This window comes from Lipotes vexillifer, unplaced genomic scaffold (assembly GCF_000442215.2).
Source record: "Lipotes vexillifer unplaced genomic scaffold, Lipotes_vexillifer_v1.1 scaffold555, whole genome shotgun sequence".
NCBI lineage: Eukaryota > Metazoa > Chordata > Mammalia > Artiodactyla > Lipotidae > Lipotes > Lipotes vexillifer.
Window position 1 is genome coordinate 166,056 of NW_006772693.1, and position 20,876 is coordinate 186,931.

Here is a 20,876-nt window from a genome sequence, read left to right on the forward strand (position 1 = left end):
AGCTCTAATTTTTTGGGGGGTGGGGAAGGGGGCTGCCAGATCCTGTAGGGCACTATTAACCTCCAAAAAGACTTTGAATTTTACTCTGAAAGAAACAGGGATCCTAATGAACAAGAGGTAAGACATTTTCAATATGTAAACATTACCTATGTTTAAAGTGAATTCTTCTGTAAACCCTCTCTGACTGAAACTCTTGAGAGGTATTTGCTAAAATGAAGCCAAGTGTTTCTTCTCACTGGTCTGTTGGTGGTTCCCTCCTTGTCAGCTGAGTGTTTAATTGACTAGTTTAGGATCAGGTATTTTATACAGGAAGTTGCATATTAGCAGGGCCTCCTGCCTCTGCCTAGCATGTCTGGAGGTCTGAATGTTGAGGAGACCCCTCAGGGGTGTGGTTAGGACTTGGCTATAAGTTATGTCACCCAGCCTGGATCTACTGAAACATATAACATTCTTCAGATTGGGCTGCACCACCCCTGGTGAGGCCTCCTGCAGAGGAGACAACAGTAGCACACCTCTCTCATACAGTGGTGTGAGTGGCACTGAATCAGTATATGAGCCTCACTCTTCCCACCCCGCCTCGCCAGTGTTCCCTTCTTAGTGGGGCACACGCCCTTCAGTGCAAACATCCCCAAGGCCAGACCTTACCGACTTGCCAGAGGGTCTTCTCAGCCTCTGTTGCTTTTTCTGTCCTGTAATGTGCCAGTGTCTTTTTCTCTCATCTCTGGCACATTATAATCAGCAAACCTTTCTGGTATCTATCAATATAAGAAAATATTCAAGTGGCAGTGGGCGCATTCTCATTTGATAGCATGGTGTCACCATTGCAATCCCTAAATATGTCCGATACTCACACTCTTTTATTTTCCATCCAGGGAGGGTGTACAGAATTGGGCATCTAGGGACATTGGGTTAAAAACAAATGCCGAGTGTGCCAATTCATGAAGTTTGTGAGTGAATTCTCATCTTAATTCCAATCTTAATAAGATTGGTGCTCTGTTTGGTACAATCAGTGATAAAGGGTCACCCCCTCACCCGCCTGCAATGTAGTTCAGATCTCAGCCATTGTCAGAGTTTTGCTCTCGCATAACTTGCCTAGTGGGATTCTATAACTTGCCTAGCACATGCAGGTAAATTTGCAAAGTTTTAACAGTCAGGCAGCCCCTGTGAAGATGTGTTTTTGCCCAGGTCTAGAATGATCATTTTGATTCAAATTGTAGCTTAGGATTGCTCTAAATCCCAAATCCTAGACAAGGCATCTAATTTCTGAGTGTAGCTGGAAGAAAGCCAGGCCTCTTTATGATCCAATCTCAGGACATAGGTATATTCAATTTTTATCCAAAAAGTAATTTAAAATCAAGTTAGATGTTTATGCCATTTTTCAAGAAAATGTAGGGAGGGATTACTTTAAAGCAAAAGAACATTTGTAAACATCATTTTTCATCTGTCACAGTCTGTCGCATGGCATCTTTCTTACAAAATTTCTTATCTTTTTTCAAGTCCCCTAGGTTGACTGATAGAATAGTGAGGACTTTGAATACTTTTTTGTTTTATCTCCAGTACTGTATGGAGGTTTTGGAAATATTAATATAGACATAGAAACATTTCCAAATCCCAATTATTTTGGATATGTTTAATATGTCTGGCCATGTCTCCTGTATATACCTTTTCACAGGACATTTCTGCAATCCAAAAGTCATGTACAGAAAAAAAATTAATCTTTAAAAGATTATTTTCACACTACCTCTGTGTGTGAAATATTACAGGTAAGGAAGAGTTTGAAGCATAAAAGACTTCATGCTTACGTTATTTTAGGTTTTTGTGGCATTTTAAAAAGAATTCATATATTTTTTAAAATTACTCTTTACAATCATATTGTAAATTAATATAATTAATCCTACTTTTCCAAGTAAGAAAATGATAATGTCATGGGAACGACAAACAGTAACTTTTACCACTGAATTCAGCTCTAAATATGCTACTTATTTGTTGCTTCTGATGACCATTTATGGAACCAAAAAATGAACCTTGGGAGACAAAACAATATGTCTAGAGAATAGCGAAGCAAAGGAATGGATGGGATACCTTAATGACTGGCTTAAATGTGTAGACCTCTGAAAGGATATCTCCATATGCATCTCCCAAAGACACTTCAAACTTGATAGATCCAGAGCCGTAGTCATTATACACGGTCACAGGGAATGCTAATCATTCCCCCTCAGTTCTCCTTTAACACTTTATAAAGTATGCACACCTCTATCATAGCACTTTTAACATTGCATTGTACCTTATATGCCAGTCTTCTCCTACTGTACTGCCAACTCCTTATGGCAGGAAATGGATGTTCCTGACCTTCATAAGACAGTCAATAAATGCCATTCAAATGAAAGAAGGAAGGGAGGGAAGGAGGGAGGAAGGAAGGAAAGGAACAAGCTAGCAAGTGAGAGGGACAGTGGTCAATGAGATGTGCATGGTCCACAGCATTGCTATGATTGCTCAGTTTCTCTGGAAATTACCATGGAACAGATTTTTTTCCATGTGAGGTGTTTGTAGTACCTGTAGCAGAATCACCTGGTTGGGGTGCTTCCTAAAATTCAAATTCCTGCATCTCGACTCAAACCTACTGAATCAAAGTCAGCATTTTTGAAGGAGCCCCCAGGATATTCATTGTGAGCAATGGAGTTGGGCAGTCATTGCCCCAGAGGATCAGTTAGCTAAAGGGGAAGGTAGCCAATGATGATTTGTGACCTACTGAATGTGCAGGAGATGTTGGTAAATCTGCTTATATAGAGATTTTGTTTAAGACCCCAAGGTAAAACCTTGTGGTTCTCATTAAAGGAAGGGGACTATTTCTCACCTAATTAACCAAATTTCTGAGAAAATTCTCTGAGCTACTATGCTCTGCAGTTAATAGAAGAGAGTTAGTTCTGTGTGGTGTAATCTTATATCCCTACTCCTTTACTTCTGGGTCCAAACACTTTGTTTCTCCCTTGGAGGAGCAGACTTAACAGAACTAATTACAGTATTAAAAAAAAATTAATTGGAATAGCCCTAGAAGAGTACAGTTGATGCTTGAAGAACATGGGTTTGAACTGCTCAGGTCCACTTATACACAGATTTTTTTCAATAGTAAATACTGCGGTACTACGTGATCCACGGTTGGTTGAATCGCAGATATGGAAACTGCCTGCGGGTAAGTGGGAACCCCATCAGTATGCAGAGGGCCGACTATGTCGATTTTTGACTTCAGAGAGGGGCGGTGTGCCTAACCCCTGCCTTTGTTCAGGGGTCAACTGTAATTTTAAAAAACACTAAATGAAATCATTTTCGGAAAGTATCATGGATTGCTAAAATAAGGCAAGAGTAAAGATTTTCAAAAGTTTTCTTGATCGTGTTCCCACAATATTCACAAACAGGAATGAAAATTATATTAGAAGGATTTTAAGGCTTTTTGGGTGTGTGCTTTGCCTTTTTATTTACAGAGCATGTACTGCCAACTAGATTTATAAGAGAATAAAGAATATGTAAGAGACATGAGTGGACAAGCTTCATATAAACCCTGCCAAACAAAATTAGATTTAGAAAAGATATTTAGGTACATGAATTAAACATCTCCAATGTTTCTTTTTGTAATTATATTCCAGCTAGAAAGTTACCTAAGTATCTAGAACGTACACTCCTAGAATACAGACTCCATTGTAACTATAACAGATATTTTAACGTTAGTAAGAAGGGAAATAAAAATGTGGATGGGAAAGGGGGCAAGGAAGGCAATGGTCAAAGAGCAAAGGCAGACAAATAGGTCTCATGGAAGCTGACGTGTTTCTCGGTTGAGAGGAAAAAGCTAAAGGTCAAGGTGAGAGAAGGTGACTGATGGAAGGGTTTGAGTCAAGGGCACCACCATAATGGGGGGTAAAACCCTGGGCAAGAAAGCAAGAAATACATGTGGGTTCAGAAAAGATGGCGGTAGGGAGAGGGAGAAACCAGGGAAATGGGGCTTGATGTCCTCCATGTTCTAGATGCCATAGGGTGCATGGTACCCTGTTGTAAGTCAGAGGGTGGAAATTAGAGAATGTAAGGACAGTGAGACAGATTTGAATAGCTCTTAAGAGAAATGGGGAAGGGAAGTGGCCAAGTATAAATGGAAAAATTGATAATTGGCTTTAAAGACCAATGACATTTCTTTGATCTATCAGAATCTTTTTTCAATTAAAGGAAGAAATAGATGTATAATTATGTCTATACGATACATGTAGGGAATTTAGAAGGCTTTCTTTGGTGTACTGTTTTTATACTCAGTTATTTTTCTTATTTGGAGTTGGGGGCATTTTAAAAAGATTGAGTCATCTAATACAGATGTTAAATGAGGGTGAAGAAAAACAACTTACACAATCTGGGAAAAAATATTCTGTCCTCAAATATCCATAAAAAATAGACCTGAGCAGAAAAATGCTGTCACTGAAAAGATGTTCTTGGGCTAGCCTAGAATGGATTGCAACCTAAATGAAAGTGTTAACCTACTTAAGGAAAAAAAGGTTTAGTCTGAAGGACAAGTTAAAATTGGTCTTCTTGAAACAAAGACAAGGGATGAGTCATTCTAGGTATTTTTTAGAATGGTGCCACCAAGGCTGGTCAGAGCTCAGCTGGCCCACGTCAGTAGGAGCTGGAGCTGTGGTGGAGACTGTGAGAGCCGTCACAAAATAATTTGAACCCTATGCCACGACACTGGTTTATTTCTAGGGATTTTACATGTTCAATTAAGAGTAGCTGCCAGTCAGTAGCAGGAGTGCTAGTATCTGTCAGAGATGATGAATTTTCAGAAACATAATCTCACTGGAGAAAGATTTCCATCTAAAATAACCAGAATTTTAACCAACTTGGGTAATTTCTAGATGACAGACAGTATGCTTGGTGGGGAATAAGACCTTCCCCATGAAGGTTTACAGATTTGTTTCTTGCTATGGCATTTGGGCTTAAAAAAAAAAAATCAGAACATACCCATCAAGCTTCTGCTCTGGGCCTGTTCATCCTAATTCTGACCCATTTCTCAACATATATGGGACATTTGAGTTCCCTATGGGCCTGAATACTCATGGTACATTTTTGACATTTTGCTTCAAGGGGCTAGCCTTTATTTCTTTAAATATCATATATTTAACCAAATGGAGTTGTCCACATAACCTATGAACCAAAGATAGGAGTAAAAGTCAGAGATACATGTTTTATCCCAACCCACACAAGCTGGTGGGTGAACCGAACCCCTAACTCTAGGTCCCTTTCTTGGTGAGGAGTCTGGGGAGGAAGCACCCATAACTCATCCTCCCTTGTTTCCAACTTCTGAGACCAAGGATGGATATTCGTGCAATGCAGTATTTCTACCTTGAAGTGAATATAACTGGCAAAGAAAAAGTTATTAGTGGCCCTTCTTGGAACAGGAGATGCTGGCACTGGTTCTCTGTCAAAATTCTCCAGGGAACATGTAAGGGGTTGTGTCAAACCTCAGGCATCACTTCTGCGTGGAGCTCAGTCCTCTCACGATATCTCCTCGTCCCATTACCCCCACTCCCTCCCATTTCTGCTCCTTAGTGCCCCATCTTCCCAGGGTCATTGTGTCAGAAGTGTGTACTTGGTTTGACTTAACTGATGGCTTGGGGAGAAAAAGTTTAGTAATAGCAGAAGTGCAAACCCTCTAACAGAGAGGTCACACTTTAACAAGTACAAATTTATTAATGTTGCTTTTTATCATTGTGATCCTAATGCATGCTCCTAAAATGAGATTTGATGTTGCCTCATCTTTCCTGAGGCCTCAGGAGGAAACTGACACAACAGTATTTTCAGAAAATTTCCCATGTGCATAGCCGTGTTTCTTAAAAAAAGGGTTTTGAACAGCTGGACACCTTCTACTCCCTACACCTGTGTTCTGTTCCCTTCAGGGTCCAGCGCCTTGCATGTGACCAACAGCTAATACAATACATTTGTTGTGAAAACATGAGAGTCCCTGTCCCTATGCCAGCAGCTCTGCCCAGTATGTTTTAGAAAGGAAGAAACTACCTTTGTTGTCTAACCTGGAGAAGTGATGCAGTCTCAGCGATTCTGGGTCAAGTCGGGCATGATGCATCTAAATCACGGAGTGATTTTTAGGATGGTAGTTGTGTCTGTTAGGAATTGTGTTCAGCTGCAAGTAACAGAAACCCAACCACAGGAGCTTAAGTAAATAGGAGTTTATTTTTGCCTCGGTAGTAAAAAGCCTGAAGGCCATTCAGGGCTCAAGGCCATTCAGCTTCTTTCTCTGCCATTCTTAGTATGTGGCTCTCATCTAAGGAGAGGGGAGGGGGGAGAACAAAAAGATTATTGAGTCTGTCCTTTTATCAATCAGAAAAATAACAGCTTTCCCAGAAGTCCCACCCAGTAGAATTCTACCTACGTCTCACTGGCCACATGCCACCCTTAGCTGCAAGGGATTCTGGAGAGGCAACTATTTTTAACTGGGCACATTGTTACCTCGGACAGAATTGGGGCTCAGTTGACAAGGAAGAGGCTCAAGGGATAGGCAGTGAGCAAGGTCTGCCCTGAGGAGCCACATGACATCTTTCAAATCCAGTTTTAGGTGATTGTCTGAGTGCCTTCTAAATATCAGTGTTGTGGTTCTATTTTTGTGATGGAATGGAGTGGATGGCCTTGTGTTGTTTATCTATGAGGGGAGGTGATGCCCTGAGTCAGTTATGCCTTTCCATTCTTACAAGAACAGTGGCTGCTTCTTGGCCTTTTCACGATAAAGAATCTTTGACTTACACTGTGCTGATTACAGATAGCAGGAAACGACCATTCCTCCCAAACTTCTTTGACTTCTCAATGTGATGAAACCAGTGGGCCCCAAGGACAACCACTGGATTGAAATCCAGTGGAGCTGGATTATCCAACCCCTCACCTGGCCCACTTTCTGTTCCTTTTATGCTCATAAGAAGTGAGGTTTTTCTTCTCAGGACTGTTCCCTTGGGCTTGGGACCTTTTCTCTCCTCTCTTATTTTAGTGGATCTCTTACTTCACCCTCGCAGCTTAATTCCAGCTCTCAGTTAAAGTGTTTCCCTAATCTTCCCTCCTGGGAAAGGGATTTGGGGAAGCAAATGAGGTACATCTGATTTTAAGAGCCAGTATCTCAGCACACATTTTTATGTACCTATAGAACTCTGAATGGTCTCTTTTTCCTGTTTTTAGTTTCATTTCCTATTACAGGGCCCTAGGACAGAACTTCAAACTAGTGTGATGTGAGCAAGTTAAAGAATATGAATCCCTTGGGCTTCCCTGGTGGCGCAGTGGTTGAGAGTCCGCCTGCCGATGCAGGGGACACGGGTTCGTGCCCCGGTCCGGGAAGATCCCACATGCCGCGGGGCGGCTGGGCCCATGAGCCATGGCCGCTGAGCCTGCACGTCCGGAGCCTGTGCTCTGCAACGGGAGAGGCCACAACAGTGAGAGGCCCGCGTACCGCAAAAGAAAAGAAAAGAAAGAAAAAAAAAGAATATGAATCCCTTCCACCTTCAGGGTGGGGCAGAACCTGGGGCAGCTAGAGCACCCCTACTATAATCTTAAGTTGTAAGTGTCTCTTTCATGTACTCCAGTGTGTCCTACAAATATTACCATTTTCTTAGTGCCATGAGGTCAGAGAGCTTGGAGAATGCTACTTTCAGGCTGCTCTTTAGATCTGTTCTTTCTATCCTTCTTCCTCTTTCCTTTTCTTGTATTGACTCAAGATCTTCTGCTACCGACCTTTTGTAAACGATTGTCCTAGCCAACCTGATAACTTAGTTGGTGTCTCCTGAGCACTGTCCATGGCCAACCTGTGCTGTGTCTTGACTCAGTTTCATAGCTCAATGTCCCTTTGTTTCATCCCATCTTGATTCTGTTATATTCTACCAGCTTTGCTCTTCCTTTTCTTTCTTTTTTTTTTAATTTAACATCTTTATTGGAGTATAATTGTTCTACAATGGTGTGTTAGTTTCTGCTTTATAACAAAGTGAATCAGCCATACATATACATATATCCCCATATCTCCTCCCTGTTGCGTCTCCCTCCCACCCTCCCTATCCAACCCTGCTAGGTGGTCACAAAGCACCGAGCTGATCTCCCTGTGCTATGTGGCTGCTTCCCACTAGCTATCGATCTTACATTTGGTAGTGTATATATATGTCCATACCACTCTCTCACTTTGTCCCAGCTTACCCTTCCCCCTCCCCGTGGCCTCAACTCCATACTCTATGTCTGCATCTTTATTTCTGTCCTGCCCCTAGGTTCTTCAGAACCATTTTTTTTTTTTTTTTTAGATTCCATACATATGTGTTAGCATACGGTATTTGTCTTTCTCCTTCTGACTTAGTTCACTCTGTATGACAGACTCTAGGTCCATCTACCTCATTACAAATAACTCAGTTTCGTTTCTTTTTATGGCTGAGTAATATTCCATTGTAGATATGTGCCACATCTTCTTTATCCATTCATCTGTTGATGGACACTTAGGTTGCTTCCATGTCCTGGCTATTGTAAATAGAGCTGCAATGAACATTGTGGTACATGACTCTTTTTGAATTATGGTTTTCTTAGGGTATATGCCCAGTAGTGGGATTGGTGGGTCATGTGGTAATTCTATTTTTAGTTTTTTAAGGAACCTCCATACTGTTCTCCATAGTGGCTGTATCAATTTACATTCCACCAACAGTGCAAGAGGGTTCCCTTTTCTCCACACCCTCTCCAGCATTTATTGTTTCTAGATTTTTTGATGATGGCCCTTCTGACTAGTGTGAGGTGATACCACATTGTAGTTTTGATTTGCATTTCTCTAATGATTAGTGACATTGAGCATCCTTTCACGTGTTTGTTGGCGATCTGTATATCTTCTTTGGAGAAATGTCTGTTTAGGTCTTCTGCCCATTTTTGGATTGGGTTGTTTGTTTTTTTGATGTTGAGCCGTGTGAGCTGGTTGTAAATTTTGGAGATTAATCCTTTGTCAGTTGCTTCCTTCGCAAATATTTTCTCCCATTCTGAGGGTTGTCTTTTCGTCTTGATAATGGTTTCCTTTGCTGTGCAAAAGCTTTTAAGTTTCATTAGGTCCCATTTGTTTATTTTTGTTTTTATTTCCATTTCTCTAGGAGGTGGGTCAAAAAGGATCTTGCTGTGATTTATGTCATAGAGTGTTCTGCCTATGTTTTCTGCTACGAGTTTTATAGTGTCTGGCCTTACTCCTCCTTCTCTTTTGATAAAGGATTTTATAGATGGGAGCTCACCCAACCCTTTTCTTATATATCATCTCATTGCTGGTTGATGAGCAATCATACCCTTTGTTCTTTGTGGTTTTGTCTTTTGGCAACAGTGAACAACCTGGCCAAGCCTGGACGTGCCATCTCCTTTCCACCTTCCCACCCTCCTCCCCAATTCTCCTGGATAAATGCAAATGTAGAAATTCAGGGTAATCTGCTGGGAGGAAGTAAGTCATTAACAATAGTGTTCATTAATATTTCCCCTTCATTTTCTTTTCCATTTATTTTAGAACTTGTATTAGTCTTTCAGCTAAGGAAAGACAAAGAGGTTATAATTAAGATTAAAAAGTGTTTCTTTGTTTTTTTCAGATGAGAATTCTCCAGCCAACTTCTGGGATTCTAAAAACAGGGGTGTAACTGGAACACAAAAAGGACAAATTGTATGGAGAATTGAGCCTGGGCCTTATTTCATGGAGCGTAAGTAACTAAGTGTGAAATATAAGTGTGTGATTGAACATTGCAGAAATATGCAGAAATCTATAGAGTCTTTCCTGATTTTTATTGTAAAAGTTTTGGGCTCTGGTTTATACATATATGCCATGTTGCCCCAAACTGGAAAATATATTGTTTTGGAAAATGCTCATTAGACAATGTTCATATAATTTGAAAAACTTGTGTGTGTAAAATGTACCTGATGAATGTATGGTATATAAATTATGTATGGTTATTTTAATACTTTACACATTTTTATATACCCTTATATCTCATTTATAATTAATATTATATTAATTACGAGGAGAAAGAATAATTCAAGATTTCAGTTAATCTAAGAATTTTATTTGCCTGTAGAATACTTCACTGTTATTTTTCCCAGCAGCAGAATAAGTTTTGCATTTGGGTCTTGGTCTTTCCAAGTGTAGATGAGATAGTGTGGGGCACACTGCCATAGAGGTCATTTACTAGGAATCAGAAATTGACTGCAAATAACCGTTTCCCAGTTGATCTGATTTATATTGATACTTACTTATAAATACAAATGCTTATATATAGTACTTATATATAGTATTATATATATAAATGATTTACTAGTTGGTCCAGGTTAACTTCTACATTTACAGAATCTATTTTTCTTTAATGTAGAAAAAAATGAGCTCTTTAAAATTTTTCTGAGCTGTTTAGCTCTGTGTAAGAATTAAATTTTCTATATGCAAGGGATTTAATATAAGAAAGAGAGAGAGTGTGTGGATACTGGTACTTAAGAATGGTAGTTATCAAACCATAAACTATAAAGTAAGTTTGATTAAATGGAAATCTGATGTAAGCATGTTTTTCTTGAAGCATGTAAAACTTCTGTAATATAAAAAGTCATTTTAAAAGATTAACATCTATTATTTTGAATTGCCATTAAAGACACCAGATAATTTCTTTGACCATCCTTACTGGTAGGTCAGCATTTCATAGTTTTCTTGAATCCCACTTCTGTCCTCTAAGGACTGTCTTTTTTTTCATAGTTCAATTTCTGGCTAGATTTTCTCCTTCCATGGAATGTAGTTATTAAGGGAAAATGCTCATGATATAACAATAAGTGGGAAGCAGATACATACAGCATAATCCCAGCTAATACAGCATGTAGGAAAAAGTCTGGAAGGAGATTTGCCAAAATGTGAACAAGGGTTGTATCTCGGAGGTGAGATTATGGGTGATTTGTTTTTATTGCCTATTTCTACTTCTCTTTACTTTCCAACATTGGTCCAGCTGCCATTACTAAGTAATGAGAAAAATAAGTGATAAAAAGAATCTGGTGAAAATGGAATGGGAAGTAGCTGGGTTTACTTTCAGTGTAATTCCTCCTTTGAAAAGATCCCAGGGCTTAAGAGGATGGTCTAAATGAGAAGTATTGCCAACTGAACTTCAGGGAAAAAGGCAAAACAACCTTCCTGTTTGCTTTAAAATGCTGGAGATGGCTAGGAATGGTTGCCTGTGGATGGAGTGCGCAGATTCACATGATGGGGCTCATGTAAACACCTGGGAAGAAGTCAGTACCACACACTGCTATAATTTGTAACATGTATAAAAGACCCAGTTACAGAGTATCCCACTTGACATGATTGATTTTCTTTCTCCATGAAGTATGAATTAGAGATTCATAATGTCCTGGCTGATAAGGGTATAGTAAACATCTCTGGCATGACAAAAATTTTTCTTTACATCTCAGTCTTAGTATTTAACAGAAATGGGCTTGATATTGAAGCTAGGAATTGGGAATGCTTTTGCTTTTCTCCTCTAATTTAGCATTTCCACCTTAATTCTTCACGCACAAAATTGGGGGTGTTGTGTAGCATAGTTGTAAAACTGGAAATATTTAGTAATGCATTTCTTTTTAAGTTTTTTTTTTTTTTTTTTTTTTTTTTGGTGTGGTGTCCCCCCCTGGACGCACAGCCTCAGCAGCCATGGCTCACGGGACCAGCCGCTCCGCGGCATGTGGGATCTTCCCGGACCGGGGCACGAGCCCGTGTCCCCTGCATCGGCAGGCGGACTCTCAACCACTGCGCCACCAGGGAAGCCCAGTAATGCATTTTTAAGGACTGAGAAAAGTTGTATAAGTTTAAGTGCAAGACAGTGAATAGGAATTACAGAAAGATTTGCCTTTAGAATAACTTTATCTTCATTCATCAGAATGGGATCTCCCCCAACACACATCCCTATCCTTTCAAAATCCATTCAGTGTAAAAACCTCAGGTGGTGTTTATATCAGTCCTTAGAAGTGTAGTCTGTGTCTCTTAGATCTCATAGACATCAATTATTTTTTTACATCTTTTTTGGAGTATAATTGCTTTACAATGGTCTGTTAGTTTCTGCTTTATAACAAAGTGAATCAGTTATACGTATACATATGTTCCCATATCTCTTCCCTCTTGCGTATCCCTCCCTCCCACCCTCCCTATCCCACCCCTCTAAGTGGTCACAAAACACCGAGCTAATCTCCCTGTGCTATGCGGCTGCTTCCCACTAGCTAGCTATTTTACGTTTGGTAGTGTATATATGTCCATGCCTCTCTCTCGCTTTGTCACAGCTTACCCTTCCCCCTCCCCATATCCTCAAGTCCATTCTCTAGTAGCTCTGTGTCTTTATTCCTGTCTTACCCCAAGGTTCTTCATGACATTTTTATTCTTCACGACATTTTTATTCTTTAATTCCATATATATGTATTAGCATACGGTATTTCTCTTTCTCTTTCTGACTTACTTCACTCTGTATGACAGACTCTAGGTCTATCCACCTCATTACAAATAGCTCAATTTCGTTTCTTTTTATGGCTGAGTAATATTCCATTGTAGATATGTGCCACATCTTCTTTATCCATTCATCCGATGATGGACACTTAGGTTGCTTGCATCTCCTCGCTATTGTAAATAGAGCTGCAATGAACATTTTGGTACATGACTCTTTTTGAATTATGGTTTTCTCAGGGTATATGCCCAGTAGTGGGATTGCTGGGTCATATGGTAGTTCTATTTGTACTTTTTTAAAGAATCTCCAGTGGTACAGTGGCTGTACCATTTCACATTCCCACCAGCAGTGCAGGAGTGTTCCCTTTTCTCCACACCCTCTCCAGCATTTATTGTTTCTAGATTTTTTTCATGATGGCCATTCTGACTGGTGTGAAATGATATCTCATTGTAGTTTTGATTTGCATTTCTCTAATGATTAATGATGTTGAGCATTCTTTCATGTGTTTGTTGGCAATCTGTATATCTTCTTTGGAGAAATGTCTATTTAGGTCTTCTGCCCATTTTTGGATTGGGTTGTTTATTTTTTTGTTATTGAGCTGCATGAGCTGCCTGTAAATTTTAGAGATTAATCCTTTGTCAGTTGATTCATTTGCAAATATTTTCTCCCATTCTGAGGGCTGTCTTTTGGTCTTGTTTATGGTTTCCTTTGTGCTGTGCAAGCTTTTAAGTTTCATTAGGTCCCATTGGTTTATTTTTGTTTTTATTTCCATTTCTCTAGGAGGAGGGTCAAAAAGGATCTTGCTGTGATTTATGTCATAGAGTGTTCTGCGTAGGTTTTCCTCTAAAAGTCTGATAGTTTCTGGCCTTACAATTAGGTCTTTAACCCATTTTGAGCTTATTTTTGTGTATGGTGTTAGGGAGTGATCTAATCTCATACTTTTACATGTACCTGTCCAGTTTTCCGAGCACCACTTGTTGAAGCGGCTGTCCTTTCTCCACTGTACATTCCTGCCTCCTTTATCAAAGATAAGGTGACCGTATGTGTGTGGGTTTATCTCTGGGCTTTTTATTCTGTTCCATTGATCTATCTTTCTGTTTTTGTGCCAGTACCATACTGTCTTGATTACTGTAGCTTTGTAGTATAGTCTAAAGTCAGGGAGCCTGATTCCTCCAGCTCCGTTTTTCGTTCTCAAGACTGCTTTGGATATTTGGGGTCTTTTGTGTTTCCATACAAATTGTGAATTTTTTTATTCTAGTTCCGTGAAAAATGCCAGTGGTAGTTTGATAGGGATTGCATTGAATCTGTAGATTGCTTTGGGTAGTAGAGTCATTTTCACAGTGTTGATTCTTCCAATCCAAGAACATGGTATATCTCTCCATCTATTTGTATCATCTTTAATTTCTTTCATCAGTGTCTTATAATTTTCTGCATACAGGCCTTTGTCTCCTTAGGTAGGTTTATTCCTAGATATTTTATTCTTTTTGTTGCAATGGTAAATGGGAGTGCTTTCTTGATTTCACTTTCAGATTTTTCATCATTAGTGTATAGGAATGCCAGAGATTTCTGTGCATTAATTTTGTATCCTGCTACTTTACCAAATTCATTGATTAGCTCTAGCAGTTTTCTGGTAGCATCTTTAGGATTCTCTATGTATAGTATCACGTCATCTGCAAACAGTGACAGCTTTACTTCTTCTTTTCCGATTTGGATTCCTTTTATTTCCTTTTCTTCTCTGATTGCTGTGGCTAAAACTTCCAAAACTATGTTGAATAAGAGTGGTGAGAGTGGGAAACCTTGTCTTGTTCCTGATCTTAGTGGAAATGCTTTCAGTTTTTCACCATTGAGGATGATGTTGGCTGTGGGTTTGTCATATATGGCCTTTATTATGTTGAGGAAAGTTCCCTCTATGCCTACTTTCTGCAGGGTTTTTATCATAAATGGGTGTTGAATTTTGTCAGAATTTCTCATAATTTCTCAAAAGCATTTGTCGATGCTTTCTCTGCATCTATTGAGATGATCATATGGTTTTTCTCCTTCAATTTGTTAATATGGTGTATCACGTTGATTGATTTGCGTATATTGAAGAATCCTTGCATTCCTGGAATAAACCCCACTTGATCATGGTGTATGATCCTTTTAATGTGCTGTTGGATTCTGTTTGCTAGTATTTTGTTGAGGATTTTTGCATCTATGTTCATCAGTGACATTGGCCTGTAGTTTTCTTTCTTTGTGACATCCTTGTCTGGTTTTGGTATCAGAGTGATGGTCGACTTGTAGAATGAGTTTGGGAGTGTTCCTCCCTCTGCTATATTTTGAAAGAGTTTGAGAAGGATAGGTGTTAGCTGTTTTCTAAAAGTTTGGTAGAATTCGCCTGTGAAGCCATCTGGTCCTGGGCTTTTGTTTGTTGGAAGATTTTTAATCACAGTTTCAATTTCAGTGCTTGTGATTGGTCTGTTCATATTTTCTATTTCTTCCTGATTCAGTCTTGGCAGGTTATGCATTTCTAAGAATTTGTCCATTTCTTCCATGTTGTCCACTTTATTGGCATAGGGTTCCTTGTAGTAATCTCTCATGATCTTTTGTATTTCTGCAGTGTCAGTTGTTACTTCTCCTTTTCCATTTTTAATTCTATTGACTTGAAACTTCTCCCTTTTTTTCTTGATAATTCTGGCTAATGGTTTATCAATTTTGTTTATCTTCTCAAAGAACCAGCTTTTAGTTTTATTGACCTTTGCTATCGTTTCCTTCATTTCTTTGTCATTTATTTCTGATCTGATTTTTATGATTTCTTTCCTTCTGCTAACTTTGGGGGTTTTTTGTTCTTCTTTCTCTAATTGCTTTAGGTGCAAGGTTAGGTTGTTTATTCGAGATGCATCCTGTTTCTTAAGGTAGTATTATATTGCTATAAACTTCCCTCTTAGAACTCCTTTTGCTGCATCCCATAGGTTTTGGGTCGTTGTGTCTCCATTGTCATTTGTTTCTAGGTATTTTTAATTTCCTCTTTGATTTCTTCAGTGATCAACTTCGTTATTAAGTAGTGTATTGTTTAGCCTCCATGTGTTTGTATTTTTTACAGCTCTTTTCCTATAATTGATATCTAGTCTCATGGCGTTGTGGTCGGAAAAGATACTTGATACAATTTCAATTTTCTTAAATTTACCAAGGCTTGATTTGTGACCCAAGATATGATCTATCCTGGAGAATGTTCCATGAGCACTTGAGAAAAATGTGTATTCTGTTTTTTTTGGATGGAATGTCCTATAAATATCAATTAAGTCCATCTTGTTTAATTTATCATTTAAAGCTTTTGTTTCCTTATTTATTTTCATTTTGGACGATCTGTCCATTGGTCAAAGTGGGGTGTTCAAGTCCCCTACTATGATTGTGTTACTGTCGATTTCCCCTTTTATGGCTGTTAGTATTTGCCTTATGTGTTGAGGTGCTCCTATGTTGGGTGCATAAATATTTACAATTGTTATATCTTCTTCTTGGATCGATCCTTTGATCATTATGTAGTGTCCTTCTTTGTCTCTTGTAATAGTCTTTATTTTAAAGTCTATTTTGTCTGATATGAGAATTGCTACTCCAGCTTTCTTTTGTTTTCCATTTGCATGGAATATCTTTTTCCATTCCCTTACTTTCAGTCTGTATGTGTCTCTAGGTCTGAAGTGGGTCTCTTGTAGACAGCATATATATGGGTCTTGTTTTTGTATCCATTCAGCCAATCTGTGTCTTTTGGTGGGAGCCTTTAGGCCATTTACATTTAAGGTAATTATTGATATGTATGTTCCTATTCCCATTTTCTTAACTGTTTTTGGTTCGTTATTGTAGGTCTTTTCCTTCTCTTGTGTTTCTTGCCTAGAGAAGTTCCTTTAGCCTTTGTTGTCAAGCTGGTTTGGTGGTGCTGAACTCTCTCAGCTTTTGCTTGTCTGTAAAGGTTTTAATTTCTCCATCAAATCTGAATGAGATCCTTGCTGGGTAGAGTAATCTTGGTTGCAGGTTTTGCCCCTTCATCATTTTAAATATGCCCTGCCAGTCCCTTCTGGCTTGCAGAGTTTCTGCTGAAAGATCAGCTGTTAACCTTATGGCGATTCCCTTGTGTGTTATTTGTTGTTTTTCCCTTGCTGCTTTTAATATGTTTTCTTTGTATTTAATTTTTGACAGTTTGATCAATATATGTCTTGGCGTATTTCTCCTTGGATTTATCCTGTATGGGACTTTCTGTGCTTCCTGGACCTGGTTAACTATTTCCTTTCTCATATTAGGGAAGTTTTCAACTATAATCTCTTCAAATATTTTCTCAGTCCCTTTTTTTTTCTCTTCTTCTTCTGGAACCCCTATAATTCAGATGTTGGTGTGTTTAATGTTGTCCCAGAGGTCTCTGAGACTGTCCTCAGTTCTTTTCATTCTTTTTTCTTTATTCTGCTCTGCAGTCGTTATTTCTACTATTTTATCTTCCAGGTCACTTATCTGTTCTTCTGCATCAGTTATTCTGCTATTGATCCCATCTAGAGTATTTTTAATTTCATTTATTGTGTTATTCATCATTGCTTGTTTCATCTTTAGTTCTTCTAGGTCCTTGTTAAATGTTTCTTGCATTTTCTCTGTTCTATTTCCAAGATTTTGGATCATCTTTACTATCATTACTCTGAATTCTTTTTCAGGTAGACTGCCTATTTCCTCTTCATTTGTTAGGTCTGGTGGGTTTTTATCTTGCTCCTTCATCTGCTCTGTGTTTTTCTATCTTCTCATTTTGCTTATCTTACTGTGTTTGGGGTCTCCTTTTTGCAGGCTGCAGGTTCGTAGTTCCCGTTGTTTTGGGGGTCTATCCCCAGTGGCTAAAGTTGGTTTAGTGGGCTGTGTAGGCTTCCTGGTGGAGGTGACTAGTGCCTGTGTTCTGGTGGATGAGGCTGGATCTTGTCTTTCTGGTGGGCAGGTCCACATCTGGTGGTTTGTTTTGGGGTGTCTGTGGACTTATTATGATTTTAGGCAGCCTCTCTGCTAATGGGTGGGGTTGTGTTCCTGTCTTGCTAGTTTTTTGGCATAGGATGTCCAGCACTGTAGCTTGCTGGTCGTTGAGTGAAGCTGGGTGCTGGTGTTGAGATGGAGATCTCTGGGAGATTTTCCCCGTTTGATATTATGTGGAGCTGGGAGGTCTCTTGTGGACCAATGACCTGAAGTTGACTCTCCCACCTCAGAGGCACAGCACTGACTCCTGGCTGCAGCACCAAGAGCCTTTCATCCACACAGCTCAGAATAAAAGCGAGAAAAAGAAGAAAGAAAGAAAGAAGAAAGGAAGAAAGGAAGGAAGGAAGGAAGGAGGGGAGGGAGGAAGAAGGGAGGGAGGAAGGAAGGAAGGAGGGAAGGAAGGAAAGAAAGAAAGAAGATAAAATAAAATAAGATAAAATGAAATAAGATAAAATAAAGTTATTAAAATAAATATTAAGAAAAAAATTTTTTAGAAAGAAAAACAAAAGCAAAACAAAACCAAATACAGAGGGATAGAACCCTAGGACAAATGGTGGAAGCAAAGCTGTACAGACAAAATCTCACCCAGAAGCATAAACATACACACTCACAAAAAGAGGAAAAGGGGAAAAAACAATAAATCTTGCTCTAAAGTCCACCTCCTCAATTTGGGATGATTCATTGTCTATTCATGTATTCCACAGATGCAGGGTACATCAAGTTGATTGTGGAGCTTTAATCTGCTGCTCCCGAGGCTGCTGGGAGAAATATCCCTTTCTCTTCTTTGTTCTCACAGCTCCCGGGGCTCAGCTTTGGATTTGGCCCCGCCTCTGCGTGTAGGTCACCGGAGGGCATCTGTTCTTCGCTCAGACAGGACGGGGTTAAAGGAGCCGCTGATTTGGGGGCTTTGGCTCACTCAGGCCGCGGGGCAGGGAGGGGTTCGCAGTGCGGGGCGGGCCTGCGGCGGCAGAGGCCAGCATGACGTTGCACCAGCCTGGGGCGCGCCATGCATTCTCCCGGGGAAGTTGTCCCTGGATCTCCGGACCCTGGCAGTGGCGGGCTGCACAGGCTCCCCGGAAGGGGGGGGGTGTGTGTGTGGATAGTGACCTGTGCTCGCACACAGGCTTCTTGGTGGCGGCGGCAGCAGCAGCAGCAGCCTTAGCGTCTCATGCACGTCTTTGGGGTCCGCGCTTTTAGCCGCGGCTCACGCCCGTCTCTGGAGCTCCTTTAAGCAGCGCTCTTAATCCCCTCTCCTCGCAAACCAGGAAACAAAGAGGGAAGAAAAAGTCTCCTGCCTCTTCGGCAGCTCCAGACTTTTTCTCGGACTCCCTCCCGGCCAGCCATGGTGCACTATCCCCCTTCAGGCTGTGTTGACGCCGCCAACCCCTTTCCCTGCGCTCCGACTGGAGCCAAGCCTCAGCTCGCAGACCCGCCCGCCCAGGCGGGTGAGCAGACAAGCCTGTCGGGCTGGTGAGTGCCAGTCGGCACCGATCCTCTGTGCGGGAATCTCCCCGCTTTGCCCTCCGCACCCCTGTTGCTGTGCTCTTCTCTGCGGCTCCGAAGCTTCCCCCCTCCACCACCCACAGTCACCGCCCTCGAAGGGGCTTCCTAGTGTGTGGAAACCTTTCCTCCTTCACAGCTCCCTCCCACTGGTGCAGGTCCCACCCCTAGTCTTTTGTCTCTTTTTATTCTTTTGCCCTACCCAGGTACGTGGGGACTTTCTTGCCTTTTAGGAGGTCTGAGGTCTTCTGCCAGCATTCAGTAGGTGTTATGTACGTGTTCTGTAGGAATTGTTCCATGTGTAGATGTATTTCTGTTGTATCTGTGGGGAGGAAGGTGATCTCTGCGTCTTACTCTTCCACCATCTTCCTCACTACTCGACATCAATTTTTTTTACCCCATGTCTGGCTAGAGCAGAATTAAGGGGACTTCCCAGCATAATGAAGTTTTGCTTGAATCTCTGGAGATGATGGTGTGAAACAAAAAAATCGGGATTGGGGGTATGGGTTAAAAACTTCTGTTTTCAACTTCTGGTCTTGAAAACTTATGACATTTAAAAATTTTTGCTTTCATCTTCAGAGAGAAAATTTTTCTTTAGCTAATCAGAAGTCCAAGCAAAGTAAGTTCTCTGAAAATTAACCTGAGTTCATGGGCAAACCTGAATTTGAGCACTATTTAACCTGTTTCTGAAAGTAAAGATGGCTTTGGTTTATCTGAATAAACTCCAGAGGATGCAGGAGGCCCACACTTATATTATTACGGGATCTACTGGAATGAATTTGAAGGACAAAGACAGGTTTATTTCTGAGTAAGTGACCTTCCTAGACATTGGAGAGGAGGATCAGCTTCATCTGCACTTACTTGTCATAGGACTGTCACAGTTCCTCAAATGAGCTTATGCTTGCAGAAAATGAATGGGTCACCTGAGCAATGTGTATTCTTGAGTTTTGAAATGTAAGAGGTTTCAGAAATTGTCTTGGCATGCTAGGATATCTATTTTATTCTACATAGTCTTTCATAGACTATGGTCATTCATTCATTCATTCAGACCTGCTTTTTGTCCTTCCTTCATTTCTTCTACTCATCTGTCCATCTATGTCCCCAGCCATTGTGAAGTATTTAGTTAAGTATCAACTTTGTGCCAGGCAATATTCGAGAACTCACTGATTCCTGGGTCAGTGAATAAGCTTAGAAATAGCTTCATTGCTGTTTACTGAACTGCTTTGTGATCATTAATGATAATAAGAGGACATTGCCATTTGTATGAATTATATAGTGCTTTCACATATCTTACCTGTCTCAGCCCTAGGAAGTGGACAGGATTAGGAAACTGCATAGCAGAGGTGCATGTGGCTTGTGTAAGTGAGAACCTCATCTCTGATTGGCACTCAGGTTAGCGTGCTTTCTAAGATGCAGTGCCTTGCCCAAACAGAACCTTTGTGGGTGACTTTTTATTGGGTGGGGGGAAAGGGGTGGCCTCAGCCTCTTATTTGTACTGTCAGAGCCCCTGCTCTAACCTCCATTCATAAGCCCCTTCCCACCAACATCAGAAGGGCCTTTTTGCCCCTTAGTTGGAGGTTTGGTGCTTTTCATTCTCTGCCAGCATACTTTACGTTTTATTGCCTATTTCTACTTCTCTTTACTTTCCAACATTGGTCCAGCTGCCATTACTAAGTAATGAGAAAAACAAGGTCCAATTACTTCTCTAACCCTATTAGGTTCTTCCACATTATAATGATATTGTCTGTCTTTGATTTTCAAGATTGTTTTTCTGAGCTTTAGCAGGGGAGGGCCTGGCCCTTTCAGGTTGCATTGGCCCTTGTTAAAGAGAAGATAACCTGCGGTATCGTATAAACAGGTGAGCACATCCCTGGAAATGTGGGTAAATTTCCTCAAAAGCATGAGAATTAGAATGTGTTTACTCTTTCC

The 20,876-nt window shown here is 40.3% G+C and overlaps 1 protein-coding gene across 1 annotated transcript in view; it reads left to right on the top strand.

The window, feature by feature from the left end:
* The window catches only part of HECW2 (HECT, C2 and WW domain containing E3 ubiquitin protein ligase 2), a 246,869-nt gene that overhangs the window by 71,083 nt on the left and 154,910 nt on the right, over window positions 1–20,876 (top strand). Inside the window, exon 2 of the mRNA XM_007447815.1 lies at window positions 9,615–9,722. Within this exon, the coding sequence (XP_007447877.1) occupies window positions 9,615–9,722 (108 nt within the window). The remainder of the gene's footprint in view (window positions 1–9,614; window positions 9,723–20,876) is intronic.